General features: G+C 36.2%; 1 protein-coding gene across 1 annotated transcript in view; it reads left to right on the top strand.

Moving 5' to 3' along the window:
• RAPGEF2 (Rap guanine nucleotide exchange factor 2) overlaps positions 1 to 17,519 on the top strand; it is a 239,931-nt gene that overhangs the window by 88,543 nt on the left and 133,869 nt on the right. Inside the window, exon 4 of the mRNA XM_080797491.1 lies at positions 4,977 to 5,060. Within this exon, the coding sequence (XP_080653617.1) occupies positions 4,977 to 5,060 (84 nt within the window). The remainder of the gene's footprint in view (positions 1 to 4,976; positions 5,061 to 17,519) is intronic.

Below are 17,519 nucleotides of genomic sequence, written 5' to 3'. Positions count from 1 at the left end.
CAGTTCCTGTCTGAAAGGAGGTTCAATGTAGTTGGAGGAGGATACCTAGATACCTCAGGACTAAGAATTCAATAGAGAAAAGTATAAAATAGAATGAAATTAGATGAGATAAATATTTTGGAATTTGGAAAATGGTGAGTGAGAAGGTTTTAATTAAGAAATAGGATTTGAGCCATTTTTTTCAGGTACAGTGTGATTAAGAAGGTAGAGAAAGGCAAACATCTTGGACAGATTGGCAGAGGTGGGAAGGAAAGACAGGAAAGCAGCCAGTCAGCAGTGGTGGGTTTGTGTTGAGGAGTAGAAGGTAGTAAGGTGGGGGAAAGAATGGCACCAGATTTCATGCTTACCTCTTCCCCATTATGCCAAGTCTGTACTTGCCATTTTGGTTTAGCCTTGGTTCTTAAAGGGCATCATTCACTTTTTATTACTTCAGAGTCCTTCTATCTAATTATATTGGGAGTGAATCAATCATTTTGTAATGGTCTGTTTTTATTTTATAGTTGTTGTTTTGTTTTGTTTGGGTTTATTCATTTTCTCACCATTGGTGAGATTTAAAAAAAAAAAGGCTTTTAGAGTATCTTGTCATACATCTAGGCTTTTGTGGCTTTCGTTTTATAGATTGCAGAATGGACTGTATTGGCATCAAATCAGTTGTCTGTTATAGTTCTTAGTTCAGTCTAAAAAATTATAGGTTTTTTCTACATGTCCAGTTTGGCTAATCAGAGAAACTTGTAACGTACTACTTTGCTATATGTCCCTCTTTAATCTTGAGGTTTGCCTCTTCTCCCCATTGCTGGTGATGTTAAGACTTAGGTTATTTGGAGATGCTCAATCAGGTTTATTCTAAGATTCAGCCTTTCCCCTTAGCTCATAATTTTAGCCCTTAGCTCATATTTTTAAAACATAAAACAATTATTTGAGGAAAAAATTAAAATAACACTGGTGAATACAACACCTGCAACATATTTATGTAGATAGTAGTAAGAGTTGTACTTTTTTTCTTGCCATTTGTTGTTGTTGGAGCTTAATACTGAGACAGTTTTTCTAAAGGTTTTTCAAAGTTGACAATCTCCATGTATAAGAATCTCCTGGGATATTTGTTTAAAAGGTGCTGTGATTTATCTCCCACCTAACAATCACAGCCTGGGGGATTGGGTAGAGTAAGTAGAGCCTGGGAGCATGTATTCTTACTTCATATCCCAGGTGATTCATATGCATATTAAAACTTGAGAACCTCTGGACAAAATAAATCCCAGCATTAGTCTCAGATAACTGTTATCGTTGTAGTCAGTCTTCTGTTAGCTAACTTCATTGCCAGTGTGTCTGTAAGCGAGGTCGTGGATTGAGTTTGCTTACCCTTTAAGTGTAGAAAAATTTAATGCTGTTGCTGCTAACTTCATTTTTTCTTTTGAAAAAACATCATCACTTTGTATGTGTAAAATGCTATAAAACCTCTCGGGTAACGACAGCTGCACTGTGGGAAAGGAGTATTTGCAGACTTTGAAGGGAAGCAGGATATATCCCATCCTGAAACATTGCCTGCCTGAGGCATAACTGTAGATGATTTCTAACAAAGTCAGGAGAATTTTCTGGATGATTAAGACTATGTAAAACAGATTTTATGGTGGCATCTCACAGCAAGGAATTTTTGGAACCAACATGAGTTCTGGGGGGGGGGATGATGGGTGGGAAGAGAAGATGGGAGGGATTTTCTAGCTTACAGCTATTTCCAGAACATGTTAAAATAAAATTCACTGTTTTTGTTTTCTTAGTTCTGATGTGCTTACTTTTATAAAACCCAAATCTTTAAAAAAGAGACAACTCAAAGAAATTGCAGTGGTTGTATTTTGCATTTGGTGTGGGGTAAATGCTTCCCAAATTCAATAAATGTCTGTTAATTGAATGATCATCCTCTGCCAATTCTTACAGAAGCAAATATAGCTCTTGTGAGTTAACATTTGAATTTTTTGGAAAAGGTAGAGGAAACAGAGCATCTATTAGGGAAACAAAATTATAGTAAGTGGAAAAGTTTGGGTGTACCAATTTCTTATCTTTATCTCTTAAGTTTTTTCTAGAGGAATCACCTCTAATTATAGGGTAATGAATGGACATTCAGGGAATCAAAATATATGGCTAGAAAAACAATGAATGTTTGTTATATTCGCTATGTCACATTTAATCTAGACCGTGGTGTATCATAAAAAGCTCTACAATAATTATTATTTGCATTTAATGAGCATTGTTCATTTAATCCTTGCAGTTGCTCCAGTAACTTACCTAAGGCCACATAGTTAATAAGCAGTGATCTACCTTAACTTCCTGTTTTTCTAGATTTCATTTCTCTTGACCAACCTTTTGGTGATAAAGGGAGCATTGTAAGAGCAGATTAAGTTTACATAGTAATTCATTTTTTCTTTTCATTTCAATGTTTTATTACTTGTTATTAAATTTTCTTAAAGCTATGCTTGCAATTCAGAGAACACACTTTCACTTGACATAAATTAGAATTTAATAATAATGCTGTCACCATATGCTAAGAAAGACAAGAACGTTTTTCTCCCAAAACTAGGTAAATGATTGTAGATTGCAAAAGCTAATGATTAAAATCTGGAGAGAAAAGGATACGAGTTATTTCTGAAGTGCAGTACTTTGCATTTTCATTTGAGAAATCGTTCAACGTTTATGGTTTCATTGGAGCTAAACTCTGTTTGACACTATTGTTCCTTTACATGATCATGAGGCCTTGCCATTGAGGATTAAGTAGTTGTGATATTAGTTAAGACTGGATTTCGGGGAAACGATGATCAACTGTTGATTTGTTTAGAAGCAGATAGCAAAATGAAAATGATTACATGATAGGGATTGGTGTTTTAAATAACTATTCAGAATTGGAAATAGAATTTATTGTCCTTTAAAAACTTGGGATCTATTTACACCTTGCACCGACTCCCCAAAAAGGAGAAAACTTGGCGGTGGGGGGATTGAAAACTCCTTGCAACACACCTGTGATTCATTGTGATGTGAGACAAGTGTAGTATGCAGCTTCCTTGAACTCTTAACTACAATGGGATAGGCTCTGTACTTCCTTCCAGCCCTTCCGCTGGTTAGCATGTAAATACGGTGGTGAGACTGGAAGCTGCCAGCTGAGAATATGACGTGATTGTTGTGGGTTGGGGATGACTAAGCCACATGATAGAAAGAGCCTGAGTTCTCCATACCATGGAACCATCATATCAGCCCTGGGCCTTTGTGCTAAGGCTGTTATTATGTGTGTGAGAGAGAAATGAACTCCCTCTTGGTTAAGCGATTACTATGTTTAGCTTTTTGTTTTTTTTTAAAATAGTAGCTAAGCCTTTATTTTAACTTGTAAGTTTGGTGGACTTGACTGGATAAAATAAAATAAACATGGCAAAAAGCACAAAGGTAAAGCACCAAACTGAGGGAAAAAATTGTTCACAGTATGTGTTTTTAAAAAGGTTAATTTTTATCAAGTGTTTCTAGATTAGAAAAAGTCCCCCAATTTAATAGAATGTTGGTTAAAGGTAGTAAACTGATTTCACAGGAAAAGATACAACTCATGGAAATAAGAAAAAAGATGCTCTTGTAATAATAAGAAGAAAAAGAAATGAAAAAAAAAAGTACTAAGATCTCATTTTCATAAGCAGATGAAAAGATTGATAGAAGGCCTGAATGGCAGAATTACTTATGCCCCCCAGTGGCTTACCCCTCACCTACTGTGCAGCAGCCACACCATACTGTCCCCCTCGCTCAGGCCATATCAGCCTTTGCACTAACACTGGATCCTCCCTACCCTTTGCCTGGAATGCTGGTTTCTTAGGAACCCAGCAGGCTGTCAGCTCCTTTGCGCAAATGTGCTCTTCTCAGCGAGACTTGCCTTGCCCAGCCATTTGGAACTATAACACCCACCCTCCCATTTTCCTTAAACTATAGTAATTTCTTTCCCCAGAGCACTGATTTGTCATTTACCATTTCATTATTTTTCTTGTTTATTATCTGTATTGTCCCACCAGAATATAAGCTCCATAAGCGAAGGGATTTTTGTTGTTGGTGGGGGTGTTCCCTGAAGTGTCCTAAGCACCTAGAATAGCCCTCCTCATAAAATTGTGAAACATTTGTTAAACTGATATAACAAACTATACTATATATTAGTAAAGCTGTGTGGAAGTATACAGGCAACTTGCTGAGCATCTGCGGAGAACAGTCTGATACTCATCAGAATTACAGTGTACGTGCCCTTTGACCCAACAGTTGCACTTCTGGTTACCAGTTATAGTCAGTACTGTATGCACAGGGGTCACTCATTGCACTTTTTATTTATTATTTTTAAATAATTGCAAATGATTAAAAACAACAGAAATGACTTTCACTGGGGTTGCTTAAGGCAAATATGGCACATCCACAAGAAAGCTGTACTCTCATAAAAAGATCTCTAAGAGTGCAAAGGGAAGAACACTATAGAGTGTGTTGTCTTTCCATAAAAAGAAAGAAAAGACAGTAGAAGGAATAAGAATATATGTCCATTTTTCTGTGCATACACATAAAAAAATCTGAAAGTATATCCAACAAGTGTGGTAGAAAAATGTTGGAGCTTGGTAGACCGGGGAAAAGGTTTTGAAGACTGAGTTTCACTGTTTACTGTTCTATATTTTGATTTTTGAATCAGGGGAAGTGTTTTCAGTCAAAAAAGTTAAAAGATAAAACTCAGGATGGTAGGCGCAATAGGTCTAAGGAATATTTAAAACATTTAAATATACTGATAAGTATCTTTAGCTTATTTGGGGGGATAAAAGATAATTTTAAAAATGAAATGGTGTTTTTATGTACTTGTTTTATGTTATTTCATCATTCTTCATGGTTCTGAAAGGAAAATGGCTACTATATTTTGTACTATGTATGTTTTAATTTTGTTGTTGTCGTCACAGATAATCATCTGATTTTATTATCTTTTTTTCCAGTCCTGATGATATTGGGACCTGCTGGTATATCCTTCTATCTGGTTCCGTGTTTATTAAGGAATCCATGTTTCTTCCAAGAAGCAGGTACTGTATAAATATTCTGTAATAGATTATCCATGAAACTTAAAATCCTTTTGCAGAATTGAGTTCTTTTGCGGAATTCTTGTCTTCTTGTTTCCTCTTCTGCTGACACAAAGCAAGGTGTAGTACCTTGGGGCATTGATCTTTAAGAAAGGACTATTTTACGTTTAATCACTGTTCCAATCTCTTTAACCAAGAAATAGAACAAAAAGATGTGCTGGTGACATGTCCATTCGTTATAGCAATATACGGTCAGGCTGGTTTAGGGAACATTTGTTCATCTCTGCCTCTGTAACAAGCAGTCTCATAAACATCTGAAGGGAAGCAAAGAAAGTTCACTGAGACCACATGGGACCAGAAATAGAAAGCCAGGGACTGTCGTCAACTTTTCTGCTTCTCAGGACCATATGGTCCCTCATTCTTGCATTTCTCTGTGGACTGGCTTCCTGCTTTCTAAGGCTGTTAATGCCTTTCTTCCTGTGATTTTGGCTTAAATGTGCTGACTGTTGATTTATGACTTTATGTTCTGAATAATTATGTCATTTGATGGTAGTGCCTGTATCTTTTCTCTGGACTGTTTAGTCTACAGTCTGATTGGCTGGGCTTGGAACAGATGCGTATCTAGTTCCAATCAACTATGACCAAAGAGGGTTAGGACTTACCTGTTAGAAATGTGGCCGCCTATGTTTAAGTTCGCTGATTGAGCGTGTCGGCCACTAAATTTTACTTATTATTTTTCACCCAAGTTGTCTTTTGTTCACAATTGAATATTTTTATTTTGACTAAAGTGTTGAAAATTTTAACTGATTAAAGGTTCCCTGGGTGGCTCAGTCGGTTAAGCCTCTGTCTCTTGATTTTGGCTCAGGTCCTGATCAAGGTTGTGGGATGGAGCCCCACATTGGGCTCAGCACTGAGTATGGAGCCTGCTCGGGATTCTCTCCCTGCCTCTCCCCTCCACCTTGTGTGCCGGTGCACACACACTATCTTTAAAAAAAAAAAGGAATAAATATCTTTATTTCAATTTACTAAATAAATATTTAAATAGACAAAACTGATTAAAGCATAATGACCATCCACCCTTCTGTAACCTAACTCTCTCACAAAAATATTAAAGTATATTCTTGAATAATTCTGAATGGGTCAGAGGAGATGTTAGGAATCTATTTTAAGGATATGAACAAACTTTTATAAAATGTCAGAGTGAGTGAGACAGGGAGAGACAATTTGTACAGGCCTGGGTGTGGTACTAGAAGGTGTTAGGATGGGCTTTGCAGGCCAGAATGTAGTGAACAAGTGCCAGAGGCTCATTGCAACTACTGAAAAACAATCCCTGGTGCAATTCCCAGGCCTCTTTGCCCTTCTTCTCTGAGAGCGGATCCGCAGGCCTTACTCTCTTTGGAAAATGGCCCCATGAGGGAGAGAGGCTCTATTGCCTTTGTTTGTTGTTCTTATAGTAGCAGTAGTTAAAGTAATGGTGATAGCGTTGTGGTGGCAGCAGTAGTAATACATTGATGACAGAAAAATAGCTAAGGTTTTGATAGTGCTTTCTGTTTACCAGGTCACCATTTTAAATGCTAAATACGTGTGTGTGTGTATGTGTGTGAAATCATTTAATATTGCAGCTACCCTTTGAGGTAAGTATAATTATCATCTGCATTTTATGACTGATGAAACTGGCAGGAGAGGATGGCGGGTGGTTGTACCTCCTAGAATTGTGCCTAGGAAGCCTGTAGTGTCCCTGTGAACCAGCTCCTGTAATTGTAGGAATTCTGTTTTCCAGAGGAATGGCAAATTGAGTAACAGTACTCTTCTCCTTCAAATATAGGACCTTCATTTTGGTCCCTTTTTGGAGACTTTGAAGAAGGTATAGGCAAACAATAACTAAACATTGTTATATTTTTAAAATTATGTATAATTTTAATGTAAAAAGTAATAATAATTGCTGTATAAATTAACAAAGATAAAGAGAAGGAAAAACTCACTTATAATCTCCTATACAAGATAATCATTCTGTAATATTCTAATGTTTTCCTATATGTATGCATTCCACATACTTAAGAGCATACTTAATAAACAATTTAATGTCTTGTTTATTTCAATTAAAGACTATGTGCACCTATATATGTTGCCTTTTAATACTAAAAACTCTAAAAGGCTTACACTTTATGCATATTAATGTCTGTTTAATTGTTCAGTTATTTGAACAATCTGCAGTTTAGTTAATAAATGTAAAGGTACATTTTTGATACTTTTTGTTATAAATATTGCTTTAATGACTGTGATTTGAAATTAACGCATCTTAAAAAGAGAACAGAGTTTAGTGACTTCATTATTTCGATGCAAAGTCTGTTGTGTAAACTGAGTCTATAGACTGAGGTCCTAGAACAGTGAAGGAGCCTGTGATGATCTTTTTTGACTACGAGCCATAATTAACTAGTCAAGTAACAGCTTGTTCTAACTTCTGGAGAGGGAACCTAATGTTCAGAAAACTGCTGTTCTAGAAGAAAGAGGACTTGCAGTTCAGACCTATTTTATGAACACGTTGGACCCTATGTCTAATTATTTAAAAAGATGACATAAGTTACTCTTTCTCTGGCTGGATGTCAAATGCTTGCAAGCTAGTACTTTAACAGGATGAAGGAATGAATGGTGTTTCAGTCTGAATGACAACTAGTACTATATATAGGCTGTTTCTTCATGTTGCACCTGTGACATTTGCTCTAAGTTGTTTGTTTCCTTTGGTTATGTTGCCTTAGGAATAGTGCTGATACTGTTTTAATAAGGGGTCTCTGCTGGTGCTATGCTAAAGGTTGACATTAGTGATTCATATATATTTCTTTCTGCAGAGAATGTTGAGGTTTGATTAGAGGATAATATGGGTGATGTGTTAGTAGCAGTCTAATTTTATAAAACAACTAGTGTACAGATGATTTTCCATGTTTACCCTATTTTTATCATGTTAGCCTGAAAATTGTTTATTCGTATATATAATAAGTAACCAGCTCATTTGCTTAAAAGTTTCAACTCATGTTGACAGCTAACTCAGCCTAAACAGTTAGTTTTGAATCAAAGTACTTTGAAAAACATTTTTATATTTTTACTAATTCTTATGGAATTACTTTGACACCTGATATCATCAACTGAGAAGGATGAAATATGTAGCAAAAAATTTGTCATTTGACTTCCAGATTTCATTTGCTTTATTGAATTCCTCAGTTGACATTTAGGTCAGCATTTTATGGTTTTAAAAAAGAAATTTTGTTTTCTTTTTAGATAAAGGTTCTTGCGGTTGCGTACCTTTACTGTGATTGTTAGAACATGAATTTTTCTGTGATAAGAATTACAACATTTATGGAGTCTATTAATTCCTTTGAGATTATCAGTGACAACTTACTCTTTCCCATTCCAAGCAATATAAGTGATATAAATGTTTTTATGAGTTTTATTATAAATCTATTAGAAATGTATCACCTTTTGAAACACTAGTATTAGTACAGGTGGCCGTAATGTCATTTATAATGTTGTTACATAAAACGTTGCCCTAAGATAGGGCTTAATTGTTATTTGAAGTAAAATTTGTAGTCTGAAGCAATGTACGGTTTATAGTAATGTTTTTCTTAAAGTTTTATTTGAAATAAATTCAGTTTCTTTGATCAGAAAGATGATGAGCAGGGTAATTTAGGAATGCAGCAAAGGTTATTCTCATTCTCATTTACCAAAATGTCAGAGGGGACATTTGTTACAGATGAATACAGAAACAGTATAAACTGGATGTGTTTTCCAGTCCTATAAGCAAAGCAGCGGTAGTCACTAAGTGGTACAGGTGGTGTCCGCAGTAATAGTAGGTTGATCTGTTAAGACAGTGACAGGCAGAGGGTGGGGAAATATTTTGAGGAAGGAATTTGTTCCCCCCTAATTTTTTCAAAGGCATTGTTTGCAATAACAGTGAGGCTGGAAAGCAGTAGATGCAGATTGTCTTATATAAAGTTGCAGGTTTAGAAGTGGGTTTTTTAAATGTAATTTTGATTATTCTGCATAATGGGAAGAAAGATACTAATAATGCTCAGGGGTGCCTGGGTGGCTCAGTGGGTTAAAGCCTCTGCCTTCGGCTCAGGTCATGATCTCAGGGTCCTGGGATCAAGCCCCGCATCGGGCTCTCTGCTTAGCGGGAGCCTGCCTCCTCTTCTCTCTCTGCCTGCCTCTCTGACTGCTTATGATCTCTGTCTATCAAATAAATAAAAAAATAAAATCTTTTAAAAAAGATATTAAAAATGCTCATTGTTCTATTGTGATCTAAATCAGTATGTTTATGGAACTTTAATAGAAATTATTATATACTTCAAATTTTCTCACTTTTAAAATTGTCCCATCCTATGAATGCTGAGACCTATTTTGTAACAAAGTCATAATTTAATAACTTGGGTTAGTATGTTGTGTTTTGGTGCTGGCTTCTTTGAAAGGCTGAGAATTTTAATGCAGGTATTAAAGATAGGCTCAGACTGTGCTTCTAAACTTTCACTTGCTCTTTGGATTGTTAGTAAAGAAGACATTAACTCACAGCATTGGAATCTTTTTCTAGAAATTTATCAATCATTTTACATTTGTTTGCAAAAAACAGAATGCTAGATATTTAAACATTATTGTTATAAAACTCTCCTTTGGGTTTACATTGATCACAATCCTGGGGGGAAAAATGTCACTTTATTAAAGCGTTGAACATGATTTTCTCAATAGAATCAATTTTATCATAGAAGCCTTCAAGGAAGGATCTTTGAATAGAAATGATCATGCATACCATATTTAAGCATAAATACAGTTTTTATTGCTCTGATAGATAAAAACTTTCTATATTTTTTATATACAGAGCAGTTAGTAAACAAATCTCTTCACTTTGTATCAGCAGCTATAAGTTTGAAGGAAAAGCTAAGCCCAAGGTAACCATAGTCTAGAAACTTTGAAGATGCCAAGAAATGGGTTGTAATAAAAACTGGGAGCCAGAGGAATTGGGGAGAGAGGGATGGAGGCTTCCGATACATGGATATGAGTGTCTAGTTACCAGGTTGTCGGGCAGCAGACCTAGTGGGACAAGTAATCTGTACACTCTTAGTAAGAGATTATGTCTATAACTGGCAAAGCACTGTCCATAGAAACTGCTGAACATTGAAATGCCATCAACATTTAGTATTGGCTCATAGGTCCTTTTCATATTTATGGGTTATTCTTTCTCATTCTAAAATAGTTTTGGTAGACTTTAAATTTCGAGGCCTTTTTCCATGTCATTTCAAATAGTAGTTGAAGCTGAAATTAAGTAAGTCCTGCTGTATGGTCTCTGTATTAAGTTCTGGAGTATGCAAAAGAAGCAATATGGTCTACTCCCTGCTGTCATGTAATTTGATAGCTGGTTGGGGAGTTGAGGCTGTTTTATGTGAAACATGAAAAAATTGCCTAGGTCTTCATTGGATAATACAGTGTAAACTGATCCAGCAAAGACCACACAGAATGCAGAATCTTTTCCAAGATTAGTGATGTTGTAATGTATGTGGTAATCAAGAGTAGCTCGGAAGGAAGTGAATTTTGAGTTAGGTTTATGATTCAGATTGTTGGACAGTGGTTGCAGAGGAAATCTGGACACAGTAAAGAGCATGAGTGATGGCACAGAAGCAGGACTGAAGGAGGGCAGTTCATACATAAACAAAAGCTTGTGTGGACGGAGTAGAATAGGACCCCATATCTAGGACAGACATACACTTTAGGGAGTGAACTAGTTGCAGAAGCATTGGTGATAGCGGCATTACTGAGAGGTCTAGTTTACAAAGCTACATAAATCAGTTGGAAAGGCTAGGATTGTTGGTAAGGTAGGTGTCCTGTAACATTGACAAGAGGTTGGGAGAAATGCACAGGTCATTTATTTGTATCATGTGGGCTGTGTCCATTTACAAGTAGTGCTTCTCTTTCATTGATACCAAATGTATCCACGATTTCAAAATTAAAATTATGCTATGGTACTCTCAATAATCACATTTTAAATTAGAGCTGGCAGCTATAATGAGGATAAGTGGGGAAACAAGACATTTAACTAATCAGTTCTGAGAGGCTAAAATACTATTCTCATTATGATTCACATGACAAACAATGAGCTACTTGAGTTTAAAAATCATGGGCCGCCTTTCTGCTTGCCAGTGCTACATGATAAGTTAATTGATTGCTCTGAAACTTGCTAGTTTTTTTCGGTAATAGAAGAGGGTGAAACAATGGAAGAATGATTTTGTATTTACCTGATAGGGACCGAAAACACAATTAAATTATTCCTTATTTCATGTAAAGAGCTGTATAGGATTAGAAAATCGTATTCTTGAAAGACAAATGTGTTATATGATGCCTTATTGGAGATGAAATATGGCTTTTAGAAAATAACTCATTGGTAAATCATATTATGGAGGGGTAACTTTATTGAATATTAAATATATCCAAATGGTAAATAGGGAAAGTGAAGATCAGAGTTCTGGAAATTATATATTACAGGTAAGATTTACCTTCAGTTAGTGGCCAAATCATAACAGTGGTGGCATAGATCAAGCATGGAAGAGAAATTGTGGTTACTAAAGAAGGAATGGGGGAAGAAAACAGGAAAGAAAAAACTGTTAAGTCACTTTAAAACTGCCCTCATTGGGTTTTTAAAGTAACGTATTGGTCTTATATACCTTCCTTCTCACATGATGAAATATCAGTAACTTATAAGAGGATTAAATTACATGATATGTAAGTTTTTCAGAAGTTTTCTTTATAGCCGGCATCACTGGAAGTTTTTTACGTCTTTAAAAGAAAAAACTGCCCCTCCCACCTTTCCTCCCTTCTTTCTTTCCTCTCTTCTAAGAGAAACCATAAGATTTTATTTAATTCATATTTGGAATATTCTGAAGTTAGTGGATGATAGAAGAATTAGTAAGGGCTAATAAGTTATAAGAAACACTTATCTTAGGCGTTGTCTCATATAACCCATTACCAATTATTTTACAGAAGCCTAGTGATTGGGGTCTGTAGTTGGTTAGGCATGGAATCATAGAAATATACTTTAAAAAAAAACACAAAAAACAACGAGCTGGGGACAGGGGGTCAGGAGGGAAGGAGAGAGAGAATCTTAAGCAGTTTCCACGCTCAGATTGGAGCCCAAAGTAGGGCTCAATCTCATGATGCTGAGATCATGACCTGAGCTGAAATTAAGAGTCTGATGCCTAATTGACTGAGACACCCAGGTGCCCCAGAAATATACTTCTATTTTAACTTATAAATGTTCAATTTGATCTATAAATATAAACACACACACATATACTTGCATATATAATTAATATATACACATATATGCATGAATGTAGGTGTTTGTGTGAATCAGTTTCTTATCAGTCTTCTACAGTTATTTTGCCAACACCTAATCCAGTGGCAGTTTTTTAAAAAAACTGACATGCCCTGGGGTGCCTTGGTGGTGCAGTTGGTTAAGTGTCTGACTTTTGGTTTTGGCTCAGGTCATGATCTCTCCAGGTCATGAGATCAAGCCCCGAGTAGGGTTCGTGCTCAGTGTGGAGTCTGTTTGGGATTCTCTCTCCGTCTGCCCCTCCCCACTGCATTCGCACACTCTCTCTTCCTCTCTCTCTAAAATAAATCTTTAAAAAAAAAAACAAAACTGACATACTTTATTGAGATAAAGTATAAGCATAAGCATTCTACTTCATAGGTTAGGCGTAAGCTTTCTACTTCATAGATTAAGTAATGTAAGTTAAAGAGATAGTCACTAGGAATAATGACAAATGTGTTTTTCTTTTGAAATGTTAGTCTATTAAACCTATCACTACAAGGGCTGGTATCTTAACAACTTCATATTTTAGGAGAATTGTTTACCAAAATGGTTATCAAAAGTGATGAGCATAATGATTAGAACTTATTTCTAGCACCAAACAGTACCCAAGGCTATTAGTTCTGTCCTTTTAAGGGAGTCTTCAACTTGATGCTTAATTAGTATTAATGAGTCCTATCCACCTCTCTAATTGCTGGTCTGCAGTTATATATGTGTATCCTTCTATCTTATTCATTCTCCAAATATTATTGAGTTGCCTCTGTGTGCCTGCCTAGAATACAGTGTTCAAACACCAAGATCCTGCCTGTCTGTCAGCAAAGCCAAGAGGTAAGTGCTTGAGAAGGTCAGCTTGTTTGGTGCTGCAAGGAGTTTCACCAAGGTGAGAATAGAGACGTGACCTTTGGATTTAGCCGCTGGCAGGTCATAGGTGACCTGAGTGAACCAGTCTCAGTGAAACGGTGGAGCTCGTTGGTGGGGGGGACAATGGGAGAATAAGAACTGGTAAAAGAATAATTTCATCATTACAGAAAATTTCATTGTGAAGAGGAGCAGGGAAATGGGGTTGTGGCTGGGTGTTGTTTGTGAGGTAAAGAGAGTTTTGTTTCTGTAAAACTAGAAGATGCTAGTGTGCATTTGTATGTTGATAGAAATGATCCTGTAGAGAGGGGTAAATGGGTAATACCGGAAAGAGGAGAGGTAATTGCAGAAGTGGGTGAGATCCACAAGGGGGGAGGTGTGAGCTTTGGAAAGAGTGAAAGAGCTTCACCTACTTTGCAAGCTTAAGATAAAAGCTGTATAGGTCATTGGGTAGATTTGGGAGTTCAACAGCGGGTATTAGAAGTTTTGACAAAAGAGAGAGAAGTTATGAAACAAAGGGAGTGTTGAGTGCCCATTTGATATTTGTGGTCATAGATGTGTGTGTGTGTGTGTGTGTGTGTGTGTGTGTGTGTGTGTATCCTAGGAACTTCTGGCTGTTTAGGGGCAGGCATGGAGAAGCTGGTAGTTGGGTGTTGCTAGGGTTTGTGGTTTGTCAGTGCATATAGTAAAGGGAGAGGTGGGAGCAGGGTTAAGGGTCTATTTGGAACACCAGTCCTTAGGTGGATTTGCTCCAGGTCCCTTGAACTCTAGATAGCATACATGTAAAGCAACAAACACCTACAAGTGTGCTTGACTTCCTGCCTTTTCTGTCTAATAATGGCTTTAATAAATAGCTTGTCACACACTCTAGAAATTTCTGTGAATCTTAGTTTGACCTCTCTTTTCTACCTTGACAATTGTTTTTCTTTTTTTTTTTTAAGCAAATACTTCAGAGTTAGAAATGACAGTATCTAGCAAATCAGCTCTCCATCACCACTGGCAGTGACTTTGTTCAGATGTCACCTGTGCTATTAAAGCAGCTCCCCGTATGCCTTCAGTACTTCTCCCATAGTATCACCATATTGTTGTTTGAAGCATGGAATTCTTCTCCTTGATCCTTTGCATAATGAGCTTAAATGACCGTCAACTGCCAAACAGAGAAAATCCAGACTTCTTAGTAGTATGTTTAGGGTAGCACAAAATGTCTCCAACCTGCATTATTCCTTCTACCCACTCCAGACACCCAAGCCTATCATTGTAGTCTGAGCATACCTTTGCAGGCTATTCTCGCTGTCTGGGATGTCCATCTCATTGTGGCTACCTTCACTCCCACTCCTCACCCGCTGGTGAAAACAACATATTTTCTTCTCTACGAATCCTACCCTTGTATTCCTGTTGGGATTAATCATTCCCTATCCATACTCAACTGTAAGATTTTTTGAAGGGCATGGGCTGTGTTATTCATTTTTGCATTCCCATTTGCCTAGCACATAGTAGCTTTTTCATAAGTATTTGTTAAATCATATTGATTCAGGATTATATCTTAGCCTGCACTTTAAGAAAGAGTTTACCAATATTATGCTAAGATCCTCCCTTTTAGAAATAACTTTTCAATAACCTATGATGTATTAAAAGTCTAGTTAGTATTGAGACGATAAGTCTGGGAAAAGAATGAGGCTGCAACACGACAGAAGGAGGGAGTCTGGGGATGCTCATGAGAACCTCGTTCTGGCCAGTTTGTGCAAGAGTGCAGAGGATGGGGAGAAGAGCAAACAGTGTCTTGTCAAATGTCATTTTGCTTACTGCATTAGTTACAGTTAGTTTTGGTTGTGTTAGATGATTGCATAAACACAGCAGGAACTACTTTTTTTTTTTTTTTTTTTTTTGGTCACAGACAAGAACCCTAAGGGTAGATGGTCCGTGATGGTCTGTCTGGTGGCTCCACAGTGTGAAAATGTTATATAGGCTTTCATCCTTCTTCTCTACTTGCTTACACATGGCTGCTGAATGCCCGCCGTCCTATCTGCAGTGGGACTAGAAGTGGGAGGAAAGGCAGAAGATCAAAAAAGTTAGCTTCCATCTCTATCAGATTCTTGAAATAATGTCTCTTTTTATATCACATCCAGAGGTACTTACGTGGCCACTTCAGGTTACCCAGGAGTCTAAGACAAGTAGTCTTTTATTCTGCAATGTGATGTGCCCACTAAAAATAATAATATAAAAATATCATTCTAAGGAGAAGGAGGAAAAGGATATTGGAGTAGGCCACCAGCAGTCTCTACTACATTTGCTCTTTAGTTGCCCCTCACATTCTCTTAGATTGTTACTACTTTTCATCGTTGCTGGATCATTCTTTCCCTCAGACCTAGGATCGTATTCTTCTTCAGCTTATTCACGCTGTTTCAGGGTGTACATCATCTATAATTTCTACTTGTCGTATGTAAAGTTGACTCGAGTCCACGTATCCCCATGACACACACATACAAGGTAAAGATATATATTAAAGATTTTAAGGAAATGCTCGGTAGAGTTCCAAATAAGGCAAATAAAATTAACAGACTTGATTTGATTACAGCTGGTGATATTGAGGGGAGAGTTTAGTTGCACTTGGTAAAAATATATCCTGTGTTAAATTTGAAATAAGGTAGATGTTTAAATTAAAGGACTGGAGTAAACATGTAAAAGATACAATGGACTGTATTAAAATGTTCCCCTTCAGGTATTGTACTTGCTGCTTCAAGATGAAGCATGTTCATTCTGGAAAGCTAACGTGATTCTGAGCATTTTCTAGATCAACCTTACCCCTTCTTAAATCATATTCTGACGTACATGATGCACAGAGCAAAACTGTTCTCTAGAGAGGGAGTTCAGTTACTGGATCAAGTTGGGAATTTGGTTGCTATAACTACAACTTCACAGATATAAGCACAGGCTTTCATAGTCCTTGGAAAATTGGCATTGGTAGTGTCTTAACAAAGTAAGTAGCCTTAAAGAGAAGGACTGATGTTTTTGTTTGTAGTTTAATTGATATGATATCCCCGGTCATCTGATGCTTGAAATCTTCAGTCACGGAATTTGTCATTTGTGATCCTTGATGTAAATGAGTGTGTGAGAATTCAGCCTAGACATGTCCTTCTATGTAGTGATGTTTGGATTTCTCTTGCAGAAGTAAATATTGTATTTCATAAGGGTTTTAAAGTCTGGTATGTGTATCAGTGAAATATAGTATTTTTCTCTGTAAAAGCCTGAGTTTGCTTATCTGTTGCTAAGTGTAATGGAACTCATTTGTGCCACAGTTATTTTGTTGGGGGTTGGGGGGACTTTGTTTGGAGGGATGGGAGAGTTAGCATTTCACCTGTGTGCATTCAAAGTGTCTTATAATATGTATCAACTAATTTTTTTTTTTTAAGAAGCAACCTTTCAGTATTGGGAACTCTAACAGAAAATAGGAGTAAGAATGTTATTACTAAGAGAAAAACTGTGATATGAAACAAATTATACTTGGTGAAATTGGAATATCTTTATTAAAATAAAGGTTTCCAATTAATCATAGTTCAGGGACACCCTCTATTTTACTATGAGTTAAGTTATATATATGTACATATATGTATAAAAGGTGACAATCATATATTTGAATGTTAACGAAAATGACTATATATTATGTACTGCACTTGATTTTTTCACTGTACTGGAAATTGTTTGAAAGAACCTCAAGAATTAAGATAGTTGAAATAAAGTAAAGTAGTAGCTTAGATGTGTATTACCATCTTTATATTAGAATTTAAATAAATGTAATGTGTGCTTAAAAATTACCCTCTGTATATATTACTGATGAGAATATTGAACTGTAAGTTGAAAATATTAGAAGTTTTTTTATTTCCTTAGATGTTTTTTCTTTGCCACTTATCTATGGCTTTATAGAGATTATGTGTTTTTTGCAGCGAAATATAAAATATTTCTGGTATTTCATGTCATGTGTTACAGATCTATATAAACATTAAGTAAACTGTATTTTTCTAGTTAAACATTTATCTAAATTTTTTTAGTCCTGCACTTCAAGATTATTTTTACTTTTTCTTTTTTTGATGACCTGTTCTGTGTTCTATAGCTATAAACTGCTTAGTTTGTCAGCTTTATTAAGATAATGTTTATTTCTTAATTTAAACATTTTTAGATAATTTAAAATATTGAGGCACAGTGGTCAAAATCTGTCACTTTCCTGTGTTTTATTTTTATTATTATTTTTTGCTTTATTA

Source organism: Martes martes (assembly GCF_963455335.1).
Source record: "Martes martes genome assembly, chromosome: 2".
Classification (NCBI taxonomy): Eukaryota; Metazoa; Chordata; class Mammalia; order Carnivora; family Mustelidae; genus Martes; species Martes martes.
The sequence above is the reverse complement of the archived record's forward strand: the minus strand, read 5'-3'. Positions and strand labels throughout refer to the sequence as shown.